This window comes from Leptonotus elevatus, chromosome 7, assembly GCF_054856555.1.
Source record: "Leptonotus elevatus isolate MCC_2025b chromosome 7, RoL_Lele_1.0, whole genome shotgun sequence".
In the NCBI taxonomy this organism is placed as follows: domain Eukaryota; kingdom Metazoa; phylum Chordata; class Actinopteri; order Syngnathiformes; family Syngnathidae; genus Leptonotus; species Leptonotus elevatus.
The window spans coordinates 17,169,008-17,191,557 of NC_141245.1; the positions used below are offsets into that span (position 1 = coordinate 17,169,008).

The 22,550-nt window shown below is 40.8% G+C and overlaps 3 protein-coding genes across 9 annotated transcripts in view; 1 reads left to right on the forward strand and 2 right to left on the reverse strand.

Moving 5' to 3' along the window:
- The window catches only part of strn4 (striatin, calmodulin binding protein 4), a 25,169-nt gene extending 20,579 nt beyond the window's left edge, over nt 1–4,590 (reverse strand). Inside the window, exon 1 of the mRNA XM_086081042.1 lies at nt 4,106–4,590. Coding sequence (XP_085937168.1) covers nt 4,106–4,420 — 315 coding nt within the window. The 5' untranslated portion in view covers nt 4,421–4,590. The remainder of the gene's footprint in view (nt 1–4,105) is intronic.
- Nucleotides 1–10,559, forward strand: part of fkrp (fukutin related protein) — a 17,819-nt gene extending 7,260 nt beyond the window's left edge. For 2 of the 7 annotated variants that reach the window (XM_086081043.1, XM_086081044.1), the window contains exons 3-4: nt 4,134–5,540; nt 6,948–10,559. In XM_086081043.1, coding sequence (XP_085937169.1) covers nt 7,042–8,637 — 1,596 coding nt within the window. In that variant the 5' untranslated portion in view covers nt 4,134–5,540; nt 6,948–7,041 and the 3' untranslated portion in view covers nt 8,638–10,559. Of the gene's footprint in view, nt 1–1,668; nt 5,541–6,947 lie in introns of those variants that run through there. The other 5 variants (XM_086081049.1, XM_086081047.1, XR_015095601.1 and 2 more) reach the window with 4 other exon arrangements.
- Nucleotides 10,560–10,848: 289 nt separating this feature from the next.
- slc1a5 (solute carrier family 1 member 5) lies at nt 10,849–20,807 on the reverse strand. Its single transcript, XM_086081050.1, has 8 exons — nt 20,164–20,807; nt 16,975–17,017; nt 16,103–16,162; nt 15,849–16,015; nt 15,458–15,691; nt 13,883–14,077; nt 13,635–13,769; nt 10,849–12,754 (listed from the first exon to the last, which is right to left on the reverse strand). The coding sequence occupies exons 1-8, from the start codon at nt 20,676–20,678 to the stop codon at nt 12,553–12,555; spliced, it is 1,551 nt and encodes a 516-aa protein (XP_085937176.1). The 5' UTR covers nt 20,679–20,807; the 3' UTR covers nt 10,849–12,552.
- Between the last annotated feature and the right edge of the window lie 1,743 nt (nt 20,808–22,550).

Below are 22,550 nucleotides of genomic sequence, written 5' to 3' on the forward strand. Positions count from 1 at the left end.
AAGAAAGGCGATCAACACAAATCCAAAAGAACACATTCAAGGGGGAACCAGCACTGAGGTAGAATATTTGCACTCAGCGAGTCATCTAACACAACCACGCTTGAGCCTCTCTGGTCATTTTCTTTGTGTCATGAGGGGTAAACAAACAAAAGACTCAAGTACAAAAGGAGCCGTGATGCAAGCAAAGCCATCCTGCCACCTGATCTCTCCGTCCTGTGGATGGGATTTCCTCCACGTGACCCACTGCTGCTGCTGGCCCGAACAAGGTTTGGAGTCGGCAAAAGCAAAAAAAAGGGTCAAGGGCAGATTTCCTCCTCCACTGGCCACGCTCCATCTCCTCATCCACTTATCCTTGCATCCCCGAGAGAGCATCCCAAAAAAAAATACAGCGCCGAACTTTTCTGGGCCACTGTGCTTCACTAGCGTGTGTGGTATTAGATAGTAATAAGATGAGAACCAAATCATCCATTTCCCCCATACTAAGACGTACTACAGAGATGGATGTAGATAAACTATTAATACAATAAATATATATAGATATAAATATAGAAGAGGAGCGTAGGAAGAAGGTGCGTTCCGCAATTGTGCAGTGCATATGGATATTGTATGTGTGTCATGGCTGAAAGCACAATTCTATTAATTACTGATGTGCGCCCAGGGATCCTGTGAGCCAAGCTAAACAGGAAGTGACATCTTATGGGCCTCCAGAAATATATTCGACACTAAATTAATGAAAACAAGAATGATATAAAATCTACGTTAAAGGGGAATTCAACCTTAAACATTTCTTAACAAGGATGTTTTACGTGACCTCACTAGTCTAAACATGACTTTCTGATTAATATTACATAATATGAGTTATGCAGCAAAATCAAGCGTTTGTTTTTTTTATCCATCTCAGGGGCGACCATTTTGCCACTTGCTGTTGCCTGAAGATAGCATCATAAGTTGCTCAGGGCTCAGGCAATGACCAGCCACAGCTCACCTGTTTTCTTAAGCTGAGCTGTGATTGGTTGTTACCTAAGACTTGAGCAACTGTGATGTCATTTTCATTCGAAAGCAAGTGGCACAATGGCCGTCTTCTGATGTTGACGAAAACGGCTGGATTTTGCTGCTTAACTCATATTCCACTAATACAATATTAACCAAAATGCCATACTTATGACTAGTGGGGCTATTATATAGAACATATTATTGTCAAGATTTTTTTTTTAGGTTAACTTCCCCTTTAACTCATTCACTGCCATTGACAGCTAAAGACGTAAAAAATTCATTTGAACTATTTTTATTAGTTGAACATATGTTCTCCATTTTTTTAACAAAAGTTTGAAAACCTAGATTTTTTTGGTACATTTACAACAGATATAAAATTTGTGATTAATCATGAGTTAACTAGTGAAGTCATGCGATTAATTACGATTACAAATTGTAATCGCCCGATACCCCTAATTTTTAATAACCCTTTCTTTAATTTTTTTTTTAAATAAAATCTTTTTAATTTTTAATAATGTTTCTTTAAAAAAAATAAAAAAAATTAAATTAGGGGCGTCGGGCGATTACATTTTTTAAACGTAATTAATCGCATTACTTCACTAGTTAACTCACGATTAATCACACATTTTATATCTGTTCTAATACAACAACAAAATTCTAGGTTTTCATACTTTTGTCAACAAAACTGGGGAAAAAATGTTAAACTAGAAATAGTTCAAATGAATTTTTGACGTCTATAGCCGTCAATGGCAGTGAATGAGTTAAAAACCTTTTGATGAAAGACTAAATAATACACAATGGGAAGGCCTTCTTGTGTATTAGTGGGACAGAAGAGCAAGGCCACTACCACCTGTCTCCTGTGGGACATCCCACCTGGTCCAGTGTGAGGGCGGGGGTGTCATTCCTGCCTTGACAGCGTAGACACGCAACCACAGGTGGCCTTGCAAGTGGGGGAAAAAAAAGGCACGGGGTTTTTCCTGTCAAGGCCACAAAGAGAACTTCTTACGAGAAGTCACGCCGCCGTAAGATGATAGATGGCGACGACATACAACAGGAAGTGAGGATTCCTATTTTACAAGGCATTAATGTCAAGTGCGGCTGACATGTGAGCCAACGCATGTTGGTAAGTACACAAGGCCAGGGGGCCACGCTAACTGGCATGTTGAGCGCTCTGAAGCCGTGTGGCCATCGGGTGATCAAATGGAGGCGAGGCCATCTCTGTGTGCACTCACAGAAGATGGCGCTAAATGTACGCAAGAATACTGCCGTAAAACACGCCATTAAAAGTTACATGACAGGGCGCGTTGGACGTGGCAATGGCCTGTTTCTGACGGCCATCTTCACAACGGCATCCATAAGGGCGTCGAGCGCAGCTTTATTGTTCATTCATATTTTATCAGGTTTCTATTTATACCCGCCACGATAGGAGAGCGGGGCAGCAAACTGAGTAAAAAGTGTTAAGTAACAATGTGTTGTCACATGTTCTGGTTATGTTATATTCATAAGCAGCATCAGAACGACACAAGAAAAATGGACTCATTCAAACATTTTGTACATTCTCTGTGTGATTTGTTTGTACAATACTCTGCCTCACACACATCATTGGTGTCATACCTGGGTCATTTTGGGGTACTTTTTCCTGACTTGGAATTTGTGTTGTTGTTTTTAGATGAACACTTTTATAATATTTGCAGATTCTGCACATAAATAGAAAACAAAAAGATAGCAGTACCACAAGATTTTCAGTTTGCACATGTATCCATCCCATGATAAAGTAAACTGAGTAAAGTAATACTTAATGCATCATTTTAAGATGTGGGCAAATGAATAAAAGTGTCATAATTTGGGATCTGATTTGTATTGAATGTAATTTGATTGCACATTGTCAACACATCCCTTTCTTGCCACTTTTTTTATATTATTTTATTTTCGCACAGTATGACTACAAGTAGCCTACTTACGTTTGAGTGCTCGCCGATACAGAGTACTTGATATTGAGAACGCCATTACGTCTGGCAGTTGTGATGAAATGTTGCTTTTGCCATCAAGTATTGTTCAAAAATAAAACCTTTTCACCTGAAAATAACACTTTAGTATAAACGCTTGTCTCAATAACTGACATTTGAAGTTATTTTAACATACAACTGCATGCGTTTCCTTTCCGAACAGTCTTGCGACACACTTAATCCCAACGCAGCCTTTAACACAAAAGTGTTTCAGTTATGTGGTGGTTCAAACGGAACATTAATGGTAACTACTATGTAAAAGGAGTACAAGTCTGGTGAATAATAAAAGTATAAATATGAATGCTATGTTACCTCTGCGTTGCTAACTACACAACAGAAGGAGTAAAGAGGATTAGTAGACAGTTTCTTGAGAAACCACACCGCAAGTTAGAAAATAAAATTGACAGGACAACAGAAGTGACACTTTATCACACCGTTACTTTGCTTTACTCAATTCAACGTGTTGCAGAGGCTTTGCAACAAGAGCAGAGCTGATGCTTGCGAAATTGTGGCAACCTCCATCATCCATTTTTCAGAGAGTAATTTGCAGTCGGCTAATCAGGTGTTGTCATCCGTGTTTACCCTAAACTATGACATGGCTCATAATCCAGTAAATTATATGTCAGGATGGTGTGTTGGTATTGCAGCATCTCTTTTTTTTGTTTTAGTCTGAGCAGATTTATATTATTGGCATTGTAATATTGTGTATACCTAGAAACTCGTGTACCTACAAAAGGACGACACAAAAGTATACATACCTGCAGTAATCTCTGTAAATTGGCAGGGTCGGTGATTATTGATTGTGCACATTCAGACAGTTTATTCTAATGTTAGTGCACGTCTCATAGGGAAACTGACAGATTACATTGATTTTCTGGAAATATGTTTTATCACGCCAAGAGGTCCATTATCCAGAGTATTACAGTCTAAATCACGGTGGAGCAATAGCTCACTTTAACGTTAGCCTTTTAGCATCTTGTCATCTCTGTAGAGGGTGTTGTACTGTATTGTTTCCAAATGCAGTGCCAAAAGGTAAGATGAATTTGATGGTGTGGTTCAATTTATGAAAACATTCAATGCAGGGGGTAAACAATAAAAACATTTACCCGAAGTTCGTCTCTCTCCGCTTCCCAGCGGTATTTCTCGGCCTGGAAGCGTCCCCACTCGTACTGGATGAAGTGAAGGATCCCGGGAAGAGTCATTCCCGAATCTCCGTCCTGCTGTGATTCGCGGAGGTGTGACGATCCGGGTATGCCCCCGATCGCCGCCGCCGCTGCTGCTGCCGCCGCCGCTGCCATACCTCCAGTAGCGGCTACTGGTGCTGATTGGCCCGGTGTTGCTTTGGGCCCGTTTGGGTTGTGCCCCGCACCGCCGCCTCCGAAGTTCGGGTTTGTTCCTCCGCCGGATCTGTCCGCCTCCATTTTATCCGTTCAACCCTTCGCCAGGTTAAGAACGCGGAAACGGGCAAAGTGTACGGACAATAAAAATGATAAAGCGCCAGTGCCCTCCTTTGCAACCCAGCGGCACTTCGTTGAAGGCTACGCTCCTTTCTTCCCCTTCTCACACTCACAGAGCAAAATACTATGCCGTCGGTAAAATACTACGCATCCGCTTTTGAACCTTCACGATAAAACACATTTGAATCGCTTATTAGTCACACGAGTGCATTTTAGATCTGAATACTCCAAACGTCACCATAGTACATTACCTTGTGGTTTAAATTAACTTCAGACGAAGCAGAACTATTGAGTTATCGACATATAAAATGGAAACATTTTAAAGTTACTCTTATTTTGGTCACCCTTAATCCATTTCCGCCTTCTTGTGTTTGCTACTGGAAATACCCAACTGTATATGACAAATATAGGGCCGTGTTTTCTGTAATGCACAACTGCTACGTCGTTAGGGGAGATAGTTTCCTGCCATTTTGTGAACAGGGAAGGTTTTCTAGGTAAAGACGTTAGTACTCTTAACACGCAAATTGATTTCCGGTTTTAGGGCTATGTGCGTTTATTCTAATGTCCACATTCAACGTATACTGTGGGAAAACCACATCCAGTAAGTCCCTCAGTGCTAGGCAGCGTTTACATAAATGCGAAGCAAACAAATCCAAGGACAAAAATCGACGTTAATGTAAATTTGATTGTTTGTTTTGATTTCGGTCTTAACCTTTATTTTGAATTACTCAAACCGGAAACAATTACGGCGTTAGTGTAGCGACGCTGACTCTCGAACGCAAGCTAGCATGTTGGCTAAAGGCTAAATACTGGGCAGCTGGTCTCAGTCTGTCCAACTTCCCGGTCGTAGCCTCATGCACAGATGGTTAAATATGTTGAGTCAAGTCTGTTCACTATTAGTCTAAAATGTGATGGCATCCTCGTCCCTGCCTGGTTAGCCCAAAGAGCGAAGTTGCCAAAGCTGTGACCCACCTGCAGAACCAAATGTAGTGCTCATGTTATGAAGCTGATACAAGGCACGATGAAATGACATGCGAGCTACAAATTTGTGCAAAGAAGAAATAATGACTGCATTCAACTGTTGGTGAGTTGTGATTGTGAAAAAATAATTTAAAAAGATCTCTATGTGAAGACTCAGGTGCTGCATTGGAGGGAATTATTGATCAAGTGGCCCTGTGATGCATGTGATGTGATCTGAATATTAGAAATTGAATACAGTATTGTAAAACACTTTGTTTGATCAGAACCTTTCTGGCATGTGATGTGGAATTATTCAAATGTGTTTTTAAATTTAAATAGTAGGAGGTTTCCCGACAATTAAGTGTAGGGGGGGGGGGGAAAGTACATATTAATGATTCAATGAAAATGCATTGCACAGAAAAGTTACAGGAAAAATTCTTACATAAAAGTATATATATATGTATAGGGGTGTTAGAAAAAAAATGTTCGGCAATATATCGTGATATTACAGCGCGCAATTCTCAAATCGATTTTTAAACATCAATTTTTTTATAGGAATATTCAACAAAACGTCTTACTTAGGATTCACACATTAAGCATGGAAGAATGTTATATTAATGGAACAGTAAGCCTTAATATTTTATTTAATTGCTGTTCAAACATGAAACAGACTGCAACCTGTTTGTTAATTGCAGTGGCTCGGTTATAAGCCTGAATTTTCAGATAAATAAATACATTTTCATACAAATCTTACAGTGTACATGTTATCCATCCATCCATTTTCTTAACCGCTTGTCCTCTCAAGGGTCGCAGGGGGCACAGGAACCTATCCCAGCTGGCTTCGGGCAGTAGGCGGGGGTACATCCTGAACTGGTTGCCAGCCAATCGCAGGGCACACAGAGACAAATAACCATCCAAACCTATGGACAATTTAGAGTGTTCAATTAAACTGCCACGCATGTCTTTGGAATGTGGGAGGAAACCGAAGTACCCGGAGAAAACCCACACAAGCACGGGAAGAACATGCAAACTCCACCCGGGAAGGCCGAAGCCCGGACTCGATCTCACGTCCTCAGCACTGGGAGGCGGACGTGCTAACCAGTCAACCACCGTGCCGCCCAGTTTACTGATTAGTATTTTCTAAATTTGAGTACAAATAAAAAATCGCAATCAATTTATAGATCTGCATCAGGATTAATCAGTATCGAATCGTGACCTATGAATCGTGATACGAATCGAATCGTCGGGTATATATATATATATATATAATAAACCGTTCTTGAAGAGTAGTGCTAAAAAGATAAAACCAAAGTCAGACCGACGTGAGGATAGCGGTTGAGAAAATGGATGTATTTAGATGATTCCTTTGCATACCACTAGAGGGAGACTACATACCAACACACTTTGAGAATTACTAAAAGACAACATTTAAGAAATGGACCAGCGCAGTGATTATCAAATTAAATCTGGTCTCCATCTTATCCACAACACTAGGGCACTTGAAAACATATGCTTTTCCTTTATGTTGTAGCTTGGACTGTCCGTCCTGTCCTGTGACATCAATGGGGACCTAAAAGTTGGAGTTCTTCATTCAAGTACCGGAGACTTATTAGTCCTGTGTAGCCATGCGGATCACTTTATGTCAAGGTGTGTTGACCGGGGCCATCATCCTCAACCTCCTCATCCTTTACTATGTGTCTCGAGCTCAGCAGCAAATGATGGAGAAGAGGAAAGAACACGGCAGGGCCACCAGGAGGGCTGCCTTACCCGCCTCCCCTCTGGGGGGAGGCATAGGGGGACCGGTCGGGCCTGGAGTTGAGCCCGGAGTGGCCGGCGTGTCAAATAATCGCAGCCCACGCGTGACTGTGCTCCTGCGCGAGTTTGAAAACTTTGAGAATTATGTCGGGGAAGTCGCCAATTCCTTCCTGAGACAAAGACCTGAGCTTCCTTTCCTGGTTGTGGCCGACACGCCTCCGTACCCGCCTTTGGAGCTCCCTGATGGCTCTCGCCTCCTGGTGCTCTCCCCGAGCCCGGACCAGCCACCGCAAGCGCACAGGCCCGAGTTTCACGCCCAGACGGAGTTTGTGCTCCTCGTACCGGACGGTGTGGAGTTGGAGCCAGCGCGAGCTATTGAGAGGCTGATTAAGGAGCTGGAAGGTGAGGGTGGCGGTCCAGTCAGGCTGGTGGCTTCACCCGTTCTGGCTCGAACCGCCGTGCAGTGTCTCCACCTGCGGGTGAACCTCCGCGAGTGGACCGCCACTTACTCCGCCGCCGCATCCGGGAGCAGCGGCAGCGTGTGCACGGCCTTGCAAGGCGACGCCGTGGTGCTCATCCGCACGGAGGATCTGTTTAATCTCTCGGTGCCGCTCGGCCAGCCCCTGTTCCCCTCGCTCTTCATCCAGACCACGCTGAGGGGCTGGAAGGTGAAGCTCCTGGAGAGCCCGTGTTTTTCGGCCAACCACCGGCCCCTCTTCAGCTCGGCTCACAACCAGTGGAAGGCGGACACTCGCCTGAAGGAGGCCACGGGGAAGCTGATGAGGAGCTTCGGTCTGAAGCGTCTCCTGCTGCCCGACGGGAAGGAGCAGTGGCACGGCTGTAGCAAGGAAACGCCCCGCTGCTTCGGCACGTTGCAGGACGACACGCCGGACTACCTCTACCTGGATCGCTGGACGCCTCCGTGTTGTTTGCGCGCACTTCGCAAAACCACCAAATATGTCATCAATATCCTGGAGAGCTCTGGGGTGCGCTACTGGCTCGAAGGCGGGTCTTTGCTGGGCGCCGTCCGCCACCAGGACATCATCCCGTGGGATTACGACGTGGACCTGGGAATCTACCTGGAGGACGTGCCCAACTGCGATTACTTGAAGAACCTGGACTCCGGCTCGCTGGTGGATGCTAACGGCTACGTGTGGGAACGCGCGGTGGAAGGCGACTTCTACAGGGTGCAGTACAGCGAGGCCAACCACCTGCACGTGGACCTGTGGCCCTTCTACCCCCGCAACGGCGTCATGACCAAAGACACGTGGACCGAGCACAGGCAGGACACAGAGTTTCCCGAGCACTTCCTGCAGCCGCTCGTGTCCGTGTCCTTTGCGGGCATCAACGCCTACGGTCCGAATAACCACCGCGCCTTCTTGGAGCTCAAGTTCGGAGAAGGGGTTGTCGAAAACCCCCAGTACCCCAACCCTGCCAAGAAAAGATTGGACCGAGCCAAATTATGAGAGAATATTTGTGTAGACACTCTACAGTAAAATGACAGGCTTCAGGCCACTTGACAACTAAAAGCTCATAGTTAGGAGGTTGTCACAATGGACAAGGCCCAGCATGACTTGTCATGTACACAAACATCAAAATCGATCAAGGCTTCCCCAATCCAGGTCCCGGAGGGCCAAAGTCCTGCAGGTTGGAGATGTTTCTGTCTTCCTGATTCATATAATCAGCTCATCAGCAAGCTCTGCAGAAGCCTGATAACCATCCTAATCTTTAGAATCAGGTGTGTTGCTACAGGACAGAAGCATCTAAAACCCGCAGGACTCTGGCCCTCCAGGACCAGAATTGAGGAAGCCTGACATAGATGAACAGGTAGGCTGTCTGTCATTAATAGGGAGTTGGCAATTTCCCAAAATCACTTTTGTTAAAACTGTGAACATCACTTGACGGTATAGTGCAAGTGGTGCCTTGAGAAAGACTTTAACTCATTCACTGCCATTGACGGCTACAGACGTAAACAAATAATTGTAACTATTTCTATTAGTTTACATTTTTTTCCCACTTTTGTTAACAAGAGAATGAAAACCTAGAATTTTTTGTGAGATTTGTGATTAATCGTGAGTTAACTAATGAAGTCATGCGATTAATTACAATTTAAAAAATTAATCGCCTGACGCCCCTAATTATTTATAATCTTTTCTTCTTCTTTTTTTCTAATCGCATCAGGCGAATTTTTAATTAATTGCATGACTTCAATACTTAACTCACAATTAATCACAAATTTTATATCTGTTGTAATTGTACAAAAAAAAAATTCTAGGTTTTCATACTTGTTTAAAAAAAAAAAGTGGAAAAACGTTAAACTAATAGAAATGGTTAAAATGATTTTTTGTCATCTATAGCCGTCAATGGCAGTGAATGAGTTAATTTGATGTAATTTTCACAACAACCCAAAAAAAAACTGTCAGCCATGCATGTCCTTTTCTTCCTGCGCGTGCCTCCCGAATTCACAGCATTTACAGTTTCATGAGAAAGACAGATTATATCGGCAAAACTACAGCCCGATGATTATTTTGAAAAGGTCTAACAGTCAGTATGATAAATTGGATGTATAAGAAACCACAGTGCTCAATGACAAACAATCAGACTGAGACAGGTGTGACCAATGAGGTGTCAATCATTTGTCACACTCGTGGGGACACTCATTGCACACAGCTGGAGAGAACAAAGTTGAAACGTTGACAATTGTTGGCGCCATATTGTCACCCAGCTGTACATAATGCCACTATGCAATCCAAAATTGACCATAGGGGATATTTTACACAGAAGCCTCACAAAATGTCAATCCAAGATTACCATAACGGCCAGTTAAGTATAAAATAAATACAATGTGATTATTAAGACACCACATACCTCATAAGTCACGCCTTTTGACTTTTGATTAGAGGCACATGTTGGTGGCAGGAATTTTACGAGCGTTTCAACAACTATGACAAAAGTTTTAACAGGGAAATTGCAAACACCTCTTTAAATGATCCAAGATCACTTAATTAGGAGGAGACACTGGACTATATGTGTTTTACAATATGTGTTCTAAATGTGTATGTTGTACAGTAAAAATGACTGAACATTTTCACTAGATTGATCTGATTACTGTACAGTATGTAATACACGTTGCCCTTAAATGGCTTTACTTTGTATTCATCTCACCCCATTGCCATGGTTTGCACTGATTTTGATGTGAGGACCGTTTTTGCACACTTGAATGTATGTTACTACAGTATAAGTTGTTTTCATGAAGTGAACTTCAACGTCTTTGCTGTTGTTGGGAGTTTGGAGAGCTTGTATGGAGAAACATAAGCACACTATACTAAAGCTACGTTAGTGTATTCTTGTGAGTACTCTGTTGTCATAAATAAATCATCTACTGTAATGGTGGTCTTGTGCTTGAACACTAGGTGGCGCAATCCATCTGTGATGGGGCCTTTTCCTGCTGGAGTCAAAGCTAATATGAGACTTGTGTCCTATATAAGATGATACAGTATGGTATATTTTATCACTGCCAAGTAGCGCGCACGTTAGGTCACCTGATGCCATTCCTATCATTGCCCAAGGCTAACAAGCAGTGCTTGGTCATAGTATCCCATTTAGCTTCTGACTTAATGGTGGACTGTACGAGCATTTCCAAACGTGGATGAACAAACTCACAGAAAAACGGTGACGGTGTTTGAGCTTTTTAATTTGAAAAGGAACAGCCCTGTAAATACGATGCTTCACAACACCATTAAAATATTTTAAAAAAAAAAGTTTGAAAACAAAAAAACATCATTGCCTACCCTCCCCTTGTGCAATATAAATAATGTAATTCCATGTATTGACAGCAACCATAGTGTCTAAACATTTGTACAAACAGTCTAACAGCTGGAAATTGGCTTTTTATTTACTTCTTAGTTCACTAGTGTGACGTTGCATATTTTAAAAGATAACCATTCACGCAAAACTAGTGTGACAAGAGTGCCACACCCTTGTTGAGGTTGTTTGTAGTAGAAGACCTAGAACCCAATGGAAGCACCTTGTAGACTTGTACTGTTGACAAGTGAACATATTAGATTAATTTCAATAGATTAATAGCATAGAAACGTATCCCAAAAGGTGACCAGAAGCAGCACTGAAATAAAAATAAAATTCAAGTATTTGATTAACGGAATTATTATAGTCATATTATTGTTTAACTCAAGGTTCTAAAAGCAGAAATTGATCAAAAAAATAAAGCGAACAGAACCATTGGGCTAAAAAATTATGCAATCTTCCTCGGTAAGTCAATGGGAAATTTGGTTTTGAGATAAGAACAGTCTACAAGCGGTTCAACCTGAGGTGTAGTGACATTGAGGTCCGATTAAAAAAACAAAAAAATTATCCACTGCACATTTTGGCTTTGGTACATTAGCACATATATAAAAACAGCGTTAGCATTATTGTTTGCTTTGTTTTCATATAAACCATAAACAGAAGGGAAGACATAAAACAATATAGTTTTACTTAAAGCATCTTTAGACACTGAGGAAAAATGGAGTGCACTACTTCACTGAAGCCAATGGAGGCGCTTTTCATTTCACTCTTAAGCACGGTACCCACATACCGATAATCGGACCAAACATGAGCATTTTTACCACCCTTCTGATCACATTCAGCTAAGTCCACACAATTGAATTTCCTTAAAAGATTTTCGTAAGCGATTATCTTGTGGCGTGTATGTTATGAGCTATATTTCACCCTCAATCTCCTTGGAAACTCGTTGGTGACCCCTCTATTACGAGTTAGCCATGCTACCAAATAGCAACCGTGCCTGGCTAACATTAGCTTGTTGTCGGTGCTAATGTTAGCTTAGCTGCTACTTTGTTGGACAGTGACCCCTCTATTACGTATTAGCCATGCTACCAAATAGCAACCGTGGCTAGCTAACATTAGCTTGTTGTCTGTGCTAACCTTAGCGTAGAAGTGTTCTTTGTGTGACTTCCTCATCTTTAAATAATCCCGCTCATTCATGTCGGTGACTGGCATGGCTTCGGTCAGACTTGGGGCTTGTCTCACATTGATGACATTCGCTGGATATGTCGCATGGGCCAATGACATGACAGTAAAGGAGATTTAAATTGTAACAAAATAACCTCCAATAAATTACTATTTGGGACATACTGTACCTCACAGAAAATCGTTGGTCTTCTGCCATTCATATATTCCAGAAAATATGCTTAAGTCTACAGATGGATTGTCCAAATGCCGGAATACTCCTGCTTACAATTTTAAAATGTTGTGCTGCATCAAGTAAATCCTCGCTCCACAAACCTTTTTCAGATGTAGCCAGAGAGGAAGAGAGAAAAGTCCATAGTGTCTACTTGCAGTTTCCATGGTTGTGTTTAACAACGTCACATATGCGCATTTGTGTTGTCTCTATGTTCGATGCCTTTCATCTCAATGAGTGGCGAGTGCTCAGGGGCGGGCGTGGCTGGGTTGGCCTCGGCCGGCCCTGCTCCTTCCTCTCGTTCAGACGTGCGGTCTACGAAGAACTGCAGGAGTCCTGCTCCAAAGGCGTCGCCCTCCACGTTCAGTACTGTGCATGTGCGGTCACTAAAACGCAAAGACGGGATAAATTATTAACAGCAACCAGTTAAGAATTGTACTAGAAAACAAGCATAATTTGCAAATGATACTGAGTGGCAATCCTTTAAGGACACATATACATAAAGACACATCCCACGTTGTGCAAAGGCCTTGTTAATGATTTATATTGTGTTCAATTAATTAATTATTGACTTTGAAATGTGCATATGTTGACTCTTTAATGTCTAACTTTTAAAGGCCGGAGGGTAGAGACAAAATAAGATCAACTTTTTTTGTTGAACTCATTTGCTCCCCAAAACGTATAAATGTGTTCTATTTTAATTGTTGTATGTGTCCCAAAGACGCATTTATACGTTTTCATAGGCTAGAGCATACGGAAGGCTTTGATGCAGCCTCTCAACTGCACAGAATGGTTGAAGAAATTGTAGTTATTATGCAAACGGCCAGCAGGTGGCAGTAGAGTAAAAGAGATCAACCAGGGCCATGCTATTGCTGTTTCAACTCTAATTGTTTCGGGTGGTTAGTTTTCTACTTCAAAATACAGTGCTGCCTTGAGGCACAAGTTTAATTCATTCCATGACCGTATGCCAAACTATATAGACATCAAGAGTCATCTTTCCCCAGTCAATGAGATGAATGGAAATGGTTTTAATCCGTTACAACCTAGCAAAAAATTACAATAAAAATAGCACTGTATAAAATTGTACTTCATCAAAGCATGCCGTAATAAAAATATTAAATAGAAGGTCAAGAATTCTTGCCAAAATTGTTGGCCTGCTTAGAATTTAGCTGACCAGGTACTACAAACAGTATCTTGTGGTATCTGGTTTTGTCAATGGAAAATCCCAGTAAGCAGAGTTGAGTGGAAACAGTGTTGTGTACTCACACGAGCCAATCAACAGCCAGGATCAGGGAGATATCATTGGTAGGCAAACTGACAGCTTCCAGGATGATAGCGAGGGTCAACACCCCGCCAGCGGGTATTCCTGCCGCACCAACACTGGACGCTGTGGCAGTCACGCTGGTTCGACGGCAGAAGTAGAAAGACATCAACAAACATGCAGAAAATTCATACAAACAAAACGGCAAGACCATCATCACAAAATGTTATTTTGTGGTGTGTGTGATACCTACAGGATGGTAATGACTTGGATGAAGTTGAGAGAATAGTCGTTGAGCTGAGCGATGAAAACGGCAGCCACGCACTGAAAGCATGCGGCTCCGTCCATGTTGACGGTGGCGCCGATGGGGAGGATGAAGCGGCTGATTTGCTTGGAGACGCCGTTATTTTCCTCCACGCACTTCATCATCAGCGGGAGCGTGGCCGAGCTGCGAGGTGAGATTATACCGGGATCATAAATTTAAGAAGGATTTGCAGATGTAAACAGAAAAATTGATTGAAAATCCCCTCAGGACTGGCGTTCCACAAGGTTCTGTCCTAGGGTCCCATCTATTTATCATATGCTTAATTCCATTCATCTACAGTACTTTACGATTTGCCTGCTTTATATATATAAGTGTCTCCATGGTCTATCTCCAACACCACTCAGAGTTTTTCCCCCCAAAAAAGGACTGTGACACGAGCACCAGGGCTTGTGACAGAGGGGACTGTGTGATTCCCCACAGGCGCACAGCGTTTGGGAGGAATGTGCTGTCTGTTGTGGTCGATGCTTCTAGGATTTGTTTGTGGTCTTTTTAGACTGAAAAGAGAGAAAATGATCATCGCTACATGTCTGACGTTTGTAACAAAACAATCCGCGTCAAAAATCGATAAAGAAATGAAAGAGTTCGAATGGATTTATTGAAGCCAAACACACGTAAGATGGAGGCCCTATGTGCATAAGCAACAAGAAAAGGTGGTATCTACTATCTATGTTAAACATAGAGACTCACTCCTCCAAGTTGTTTTTTTTCACTCCATGTTGCGTGCAGGCTAAGCCATCCAGCATTTTCCGTAAGGACTATTACTACAGTTTTACACCACCTAAGTGTGTAATAACCGAGCCAAATTGACCCAGTTGGCCACAATGCACTTAACAACAGGCGCAAGGGAGTTTGCAAACATGGACACTGGCAGACCTTAGAAAGGAACTCACTTTACAATACCATTGGCTAGGTTAGCATTAGCTAGTAGCATTATCAAGTACGAGGCTACAATAAGCGAGTACTCATGACGTTTATGGATTTAAAATGGAACGGAACCAAAGAAAAACATCAGGGTGACGGCGCGGGATCCTGGAGCGTAAAGTAAGTTATTTGAAAAACGTTTCCGTGCGGTTGGTATGCTGGATCAACGGCCAGTGTAGGCTTCAATGTTTGAATGAGGCTTAGTAAACATAAAGCGCTATTTCACTCCACTTACCATTTAATATTTTTGATCAAATTCGATTTTTCATATGTTGGACTATGAAGTGGTTTTCGTGAAAAGTACAATGAGTAAGCGATTCTAGTTTATTCGGGGCTAATGCTAATCGCGAACCGTTTAGCATAGGCTAATTTCCTTGCTGTTTGTAGCATAAATGTACAGAAGATAAGAAACATTGAGTATTTATATCCACTAAGTTCAACCTCAGTAGACAAAAAAAAAAAGATTAATCGATAGGAAACTATATATTTTTTTTGGGTTGTTAGTGAGAGCACTACATATTTTACAGATTTGATTTGGAGTGTTCTGCACTGCCACCAACTGTTAGGAATGTGCAAGTTCACCTGGAGGCTGTTCCAAATGCTGTGGCCAGAGCTGTAAAAATTCCCCACAGGAAGCTGTATGGGTTCTTCCTCGTGATGACAAAGTAGATGGCAGGCAGCACAATTAAGCCGTGAATGGCATGTCCAACAACGCAGCACGCTATGTACTTTCCCAGGCTGGCGAACAGCGTGCCAACCTCCTCCATCTCAACAATCTTGCCAGCAACTAGGAACATGATACCGAAAGGGGCATACCTGAGGAGAGACAGGAAGAAATGACACAAAGCTTGTCAAGAGGTCGATAGAAATGATGCCAATGGAAAAGCGTCAACAGTGAGTAGAGCCATTGAAAAGCAATTGTAAAATGAAATGTTTTCCAACATCATGCAGCTCGTCAAACCCAAAACCTTACCACATGATCCAGGAGACCAGCACCATAGTGGCTTCATTGAAGGAGTTGAAGAACCTGATCAAGATCTCGCCTTCCTCCCCCAACTTCCTCAAAGCCACGCCGAACACGATGGCGAACACCACCAGACCAAGAATATTCATCCCGTCCTGGTTAGTTCCAAAGGGAACCTACACAGAAACACAAGACTGTCAGGACACATTCAAGGAACAAACCTCAAAGCAGTTTATTGCATGCAATCGTGTTGCCCTGCTCACCTTCTCTACTGTAATGTTACGTGTGCCATTTATGTTCACCAGCTTGTAGCTTGTCGCGTACTGCAAATGAGAGACAATTTGCTTTGTCAGCTTCCGAAACATCTCCTTGTTAACTCATTCACTGCCATTGACGATTATAGACGTCAAAAATTCATTTTAATTAGTTCCACATTTTTCCACTTTTTTAAACAAGAGTATGAAAACCTAGGAATTTTTTTTATTGTACAATTAGAACAGATATAAAATTTGTGATTAATTGTGAGTTAACTATTGAACTCATGCAATTAATTAAAATTTAAAAAAAAAAAAATGTCGCCTGATGCGATTAGAAAAACATTACTAAAATTAGGGGCGTCAGGCGAATACATTTTTTTAATTGTTATTAATCGTATGACTTCACTAGCTAACTCACGATTAATCACAAATTTCAAAAAAAATTATACACTTTTGTTAACAAGAGTATGAAAACCTAGAAAAAATTATTGTACATTTAGAACAGATGTAAAATTTGTGATTAATCTTGAGTTAACTATTGAAGTCATGTAATTAATAACAATTAAAAAAAATAATGCCTGATGCCCCTAATTAAAAAATTAAAAGATTAATAAAAATTAGGGGCGTCAGACGATTAAAATCTTTTATTGTAATTAATCGCATGACTTCAATAGTTAACTCACGATTAATCACAAATTTGATCTCTGTTCTAAATGTACAATTAAAAAAATTCTAGGTTTTCATACTCTTGTTAACAAAAGTGGGGGAAAATGTTAAACTAATAGAAATAGTTCAATTGAATTTTTGACGTCTATAACCGTCAACGGCAGTGAATGAGTTAATTAAAATTTTATACGGACGCGAGATGCAATACTTACAGACTCAAAGGCAGCAGACACCAAATTGGAGGGGAAGATGTTTCTGTTACGAGAACAAAGAATTATAAACACATTGCATTCCTGAGCATCACACGATCCAGATTAAAATCAGATGAAGTCCTGTTTGCAATTTATTAAAAGCGCAAGTGATTCAATTTGGCTTGGCAGTGTCGGGCCTGTTAAAGCCACACAAGTCAAGCAATATCCAACAAAATAGGAAGGAGCTCGCAGTGTAACGAAAACCGATTTGAATCAGAAAATCAGTTTTGACTTAAAAGATGTCATTGCATTTAATCACAATGAATTGTTATACTAAATGTAACGTCTTTGAATCATATCGCACCCCATGTGTTAAGACATACTATGTATCTTTTATTGGAGAGATCCACAGTCCTTGAAGGAACTATTTCAATTTAAAAGCATCTCATTGTGACAACAGAAAGCTGCCCTGTGGACGATTGTGATAGAATCACAATGCTGGGGGGCGCGTTTAGACCATGGGATGTTTTTGATCATTGTGAACAACCTGAGGTCAAACAGAACGCTTTTAAAGGGAAAGTCCACCCAAAAAAAGAAAATTATTGACAATAATATGTTCTATGCAGCCCCACTAGTCTAAATACAGTATTCTGGTTAATATTGTGTTAGTGGAATGAGCTAAGCAGCAAAATCCAGCCGTTTTTATTCATCTCAGGAGGCGGCCATTTTGCCACCTGCTGACTAAAGATGGCACGACAGTTGCTCAGGCAACGGCCAATCACCGCTCACCTTTATGAAGCTGAGCTGTGATTGGTTGTTACCTGAGACCTGGTCGTTGCCTGAGCCCTGAGCAACTGTGATGTCATCTTCAGTTGACAGCAAGCGGCAAAATGGCCGCTACCGGAGATGGATAAAAACGGCTGGATTTTGTTGCATAAAACATATTCCACAAATGCAATATTAATCAGACTGTCACGTTTATACTAGTGAGGTCACATATACTTTATTATTGTCAAGAAATGTTTAAGGTTCCATTTCATATTTTTATATTGTTGCATAAAACATATTCCACAAATGCAATATTAATCAGACTGTCACGTTTATACTAGTGAGGTCACATATACTTTATTATTGTCAAGAAATGTTTAAGGTTCCATTTCATATTTTTATATTAGTATTATGGTAACGTGGCGTCATTTAATGTGACATAATAAATGTAAATATTTTTCAAATAATATTTTTTTCCTTAACTCATTCACTGCCATTGACGGCTATAAACGTCAAAAATTCATTTGAACTATTTCTATTAGTTTTTTCCCACTTTTATTGTACATTTAGAACAGATATAAAATGTGCAGTTAATCGTGAGTTAACTAGTGAAGTTATGCGATTAATTACGATTAAAAAATTTAATCTGCTGACGCCCCGAATTTTTTATAATCTATTTTTTTTATGAATTTATGGCAGTGACAGAGTTAATATTCTCACTTTATCCTTGTAAAATGATGAGAGTTTTCTTGTTTTTTTACACTTTGTTGAACAGCAGTAGCCATGCTGCCACATGGGCTTTCTTGTGAAAAGACAGCAGGACACCAACCAAGAGGGCTCGCTATAACAAGAGACACGGGTCTGGCTTACTGTTCTATTATCATAATGTCCTAGCGTGAATCTGTGTGTATGCCAATGCTGGTTGTTCACTGACCCAGCCCCCCCTTTTTTGCTCAAGCTACCAAACTTGTAACTCTAGCTTATTTGCATGCCAAATATATAAACCATTGTTATTCTCGACAAATATAATGTGTTATGCAAGAGAATAACAGTGTTCATTTGAGGATACTTTTAGTCTGATTTATGTCTGTCTGGTCCAGGGGAGCGCAACCTATGGCCTGTGGGCCATAAACGGACTACACATTTGATATAGGCTAAAAATACTTGTAGATATAAGCTCAACAGGAATTGTTATCTAAGTTTTGACCCGCAATTAATAATACATATAATTTGTGCATAATTTATTTCAGAAAATTACACTTTAATGGCATAAATACTGAAATGACTGATACATAGTTAAGATTAGTTTTATCTGTTGTATACTGTTAGTGGGTTGTTGGTTTTTTTACACCTGTATGACAGGAATGTTAGTTCAAATATTGCTTGCATAGTTTATAAAGTTAATAAATGTTTTATGATAGCAACAGAATTGATTCATTCATGTCACATTACATTACTTCCGATAGGAAAATCTGTTAACATGTGATTGATAATTTGTCATGTTTTAGCTCGCATGTAACACATTTTATCTTACTGTGGAACAGTTTTTACATTATTAGTATAATGTACAATATTAAGATAACCCAATAACTAATTTATATACATTCATGGTTTGGGTTCTTTCTTTTTTAATAATGTACAAGTGCCTCTTATCTGTTTGTAAGGACATTGATCAAATGTTAGACCAATTATGTCCAATTTCTGTTCATATCGCACGTAGATTGTTGAAGTAGTCAAACTACATTTCATCACATTTTTTAAATGAAAAATAATCCTCACAAATCAAATTACAACGATCCAAATGAGCGGAGGGCTTGTATTCACAGAGTAAGACTGCCATTTTGACATGTGACCATTTTGACTTGTGACGTAAGCTCGGAATTGTCCAATACTCAAATGTGTGTTGGAAACGGCTTGCACTCTTTGATGATTTAATGTAACTGGTGAACAGCCATGCCGTTTTTGGGGTCTCCTGAAAAGTGACCATTTTGGAGATACGTTTCATGTCAAGCCACCTTTTCTATTCATATTCTTATGAGGACCTGATTAAAGAAGTGTGAAGTTGTTTCCGGTCAAGGACAACAGGCTGTCTGACTTCTTCCTGATTTACTGAACGGGGCTGTCCCTTCATGTCTTTGTTCACCACCTCGCAGAACAAATGAGCTAGTTATCATATTAATTGTTAAATCTTAAAAACAAATACGCAAATAAAAAGAAGATGAACATGTGCGTGAGGACTGAAGAGTGTGATAGGACACCCCCCCCCCCCCCCCCCCCTTTGGGCCAGGAGTGTTAATTTAGCCTTTAGCTGATGCAACTACATGAGTACATTGCAGCAAGTGTGCAATATACGTGCCATGTGGTTCAAAGCTCACGTGGGCTTAACCGGACGAGTAGTAGGCAAGCATCTAAACTTCGATTGATTTCGAGGGTTTCACTCACCTGATCAAGTCTAAAAATGAGTCTATGACATCTTTGGGTTCGGGCACGTTGTCATCCAAGCCCGGCACTTTAGGTTTTGTCAAAGTCACCGAACCCGGTCTGATGATGAACGCCATCACAACCCCGATGGCCGAGGCGATCAACGTGGTCACCAGGAAGAAGAGCATCGCCCAGCCGCCCAGCTTGCCCAGGGCTTTGGGGTCGATGCTGGCCGCCCCGGACACGAGACTGCACACCACCAAGGGGATGATGATCATCTTTAGCAGCCGGATAAGCAGCTCGCCGGGGAAGCCGATGTAGATCATTTGGGTGCGGGTGAGGTCCGCGTTACGCACGCCGAGGCCGATAAAGACACCGATGATTACGCCCGCCACGGTCATGATCACCAGGAGGTTGTCCATGACTATCCGCTTCACACGGCGGGACAGAGGCTCCGGCGCGCCGCTGTACGAACCGTTGGTCCGCGGGTCCTCGCCGCCGTTGTGCGCTTTGACCTCATCCAACCCGTCGGCCATAGTTAGGACGTCTTGAAAGTTTCCCTAAGTAAACAGGAAACAGGAGTGCGAGATGTGAGGTAGTTACGACAGAACTCTTCTGCCGCTTGAACAGGCAGAGACGCACACAGGTCTGTACGTTACGTAGCCGGAAAGGAGCGCTGTGTGACGTCAAATGGGGCGGGACCTAATTGTGTATTAATTTTACAGTGGACCCACGAATAGCGAAAATCCGCGCATAATTGACAACCATTGAATTGCATTGGGGGGGGGGGGAGAAATTCTTAAAATATATAAATAAAAAACAGACACACACGCACAGATACACATTCAATATTAGTTGAAATGAGGGGGAAACAACATCCCTCCATAAAAAACATTATATATATATATATATATATATATATATATATATATATTAATGGGGGGGAAATTACCTTAAAAAAAATAGCTCGCCAGCTTTAAAATACAGAAGCATAGTTTTATTCATTTTAAAAAGTATGTGTTGGAAATAAACATTCAAAGATTGAACATTAACAATTGCAAAGTGGAAGTCAAGTAAAAAGTGTTACTTGTCATAATATGCCACTAGTCTAAGCGGGTGTAATGCAAAATGATTTCAATCGTGAAATTGGTGTCAATTTAACAAAATCGAATCGTTCCATTGTGTGGATTACCATGACCTGAGTTTATGAGAATCTACACAGAGATAATACTAAATCAATAAAAACATAATTTCTAGGAAACACTTTGGTATATATTTTTTATTGATATTGTCACAGTAAGTAAAAATGTAATTATTATATTAGGCTAATAAAATTTATTTGCAGTAAATGGAGATCCAGTAGGAGAACTGTATCAACAATTGTGTCTTAATTGACAAAGATAAGTCCATATGCTATAGAGCAGTGGTCCCCAACCTTTTCTCCCGAAGTTTTATGATAATACAGTTTTGTTTTTGTTTGTTTGTTTGTTTTTTGAACTGGCAAACATTTGGCAACGACGGGGACTGGTGTTGACGTAAATTCCCAATATCCGACGTATATGCTCTGCTACAAAACGTAGATTTTTATTATTATTACCCTTTTATGTATCTGTGCAGCTCTGTACCAAATGGCACCGGGCCACGGACTAGGTGGCTGGGGAGTGGTGACCAGTGCTATAGTCAAAAGACTTTCCTAAATTATAATGTGAGCATCTATGGAAAGAAATGCATCCTAGGCTGTAAGGCATTTTGATTAACCCTCTGCCTAATATTGCATCATACCAAATGTAAGCATGAATTGACAGCCACAGCATAAGGAATATCTCCGCATGTACATGTACAACAGTTTCACATATGGTCAACCAGTCTCAAAACCTTTACTCAAAGTACAATTTAAAAAAAAAATACTGAGTGCTCCAATACCACCATAGTGAAGTATTGTAGTGTAGTGTGATCAAAGTGTTTATGAAAATAATACTATTACAACTCAAGTCACTCTAACATTATGTACATTTTGAACATTAGCACTGCATCCAAATACTGTAGAGGAAAAGTATACTTGGGCAGTGAATCACTTTGCGAATATCTGTTTTAAGCTAACATATGTAATTACTTTTCTTCAAAGATAAGAGAGGAAACTTATGTCAGTTTACAACATTTACATCCTGCAATGAAGTAGCCTACTGTTGTTTTTATCTCAGTGAAAGATTGTGCATGTGTACCTAATGAAATGTCCAGTGAGTGTGTGACAAGGTTATTTTAGTTAACGGAAACTAACGAATAAAACGAAAACTAAAATTCAAAAAACAATTTTGTTAGCGAAATAAAATAAAAACAAAAATACTTTTCAAAACCAAAAACTAACTGAAACTACGTTTTATGTTTACAAAACTAACTAAAACTCTAAC

What these genes read in the sequence shown, in the direction of transcription:
- slc1a5 (XM_086081050.1), bottom strand. Translation starts at nt 20,678, where the DNA reads ATGGCCGACGGGTTGGATGAGGTCAAAGCGCACAACGGCGGCGAGGAC. An exon ending in CTGGTCTCCTGGATCATGTG is followed by an intron (nt 15,692 to 15,848) that starts GTAAGGTTTTGG and finishes GTCTCTCCTCAG; the next exon opens with GTATGCCCCTTTCGGTATCA. An exon ending in ATCCAAGTCATTACCATCCT is followed by an intron (nt 13,770 to 13,882) that starts GTAGGTATCACA and finishes CCGTCGAACCAG; the next exon opens with CGTGACTGCCACAGCGTCCA.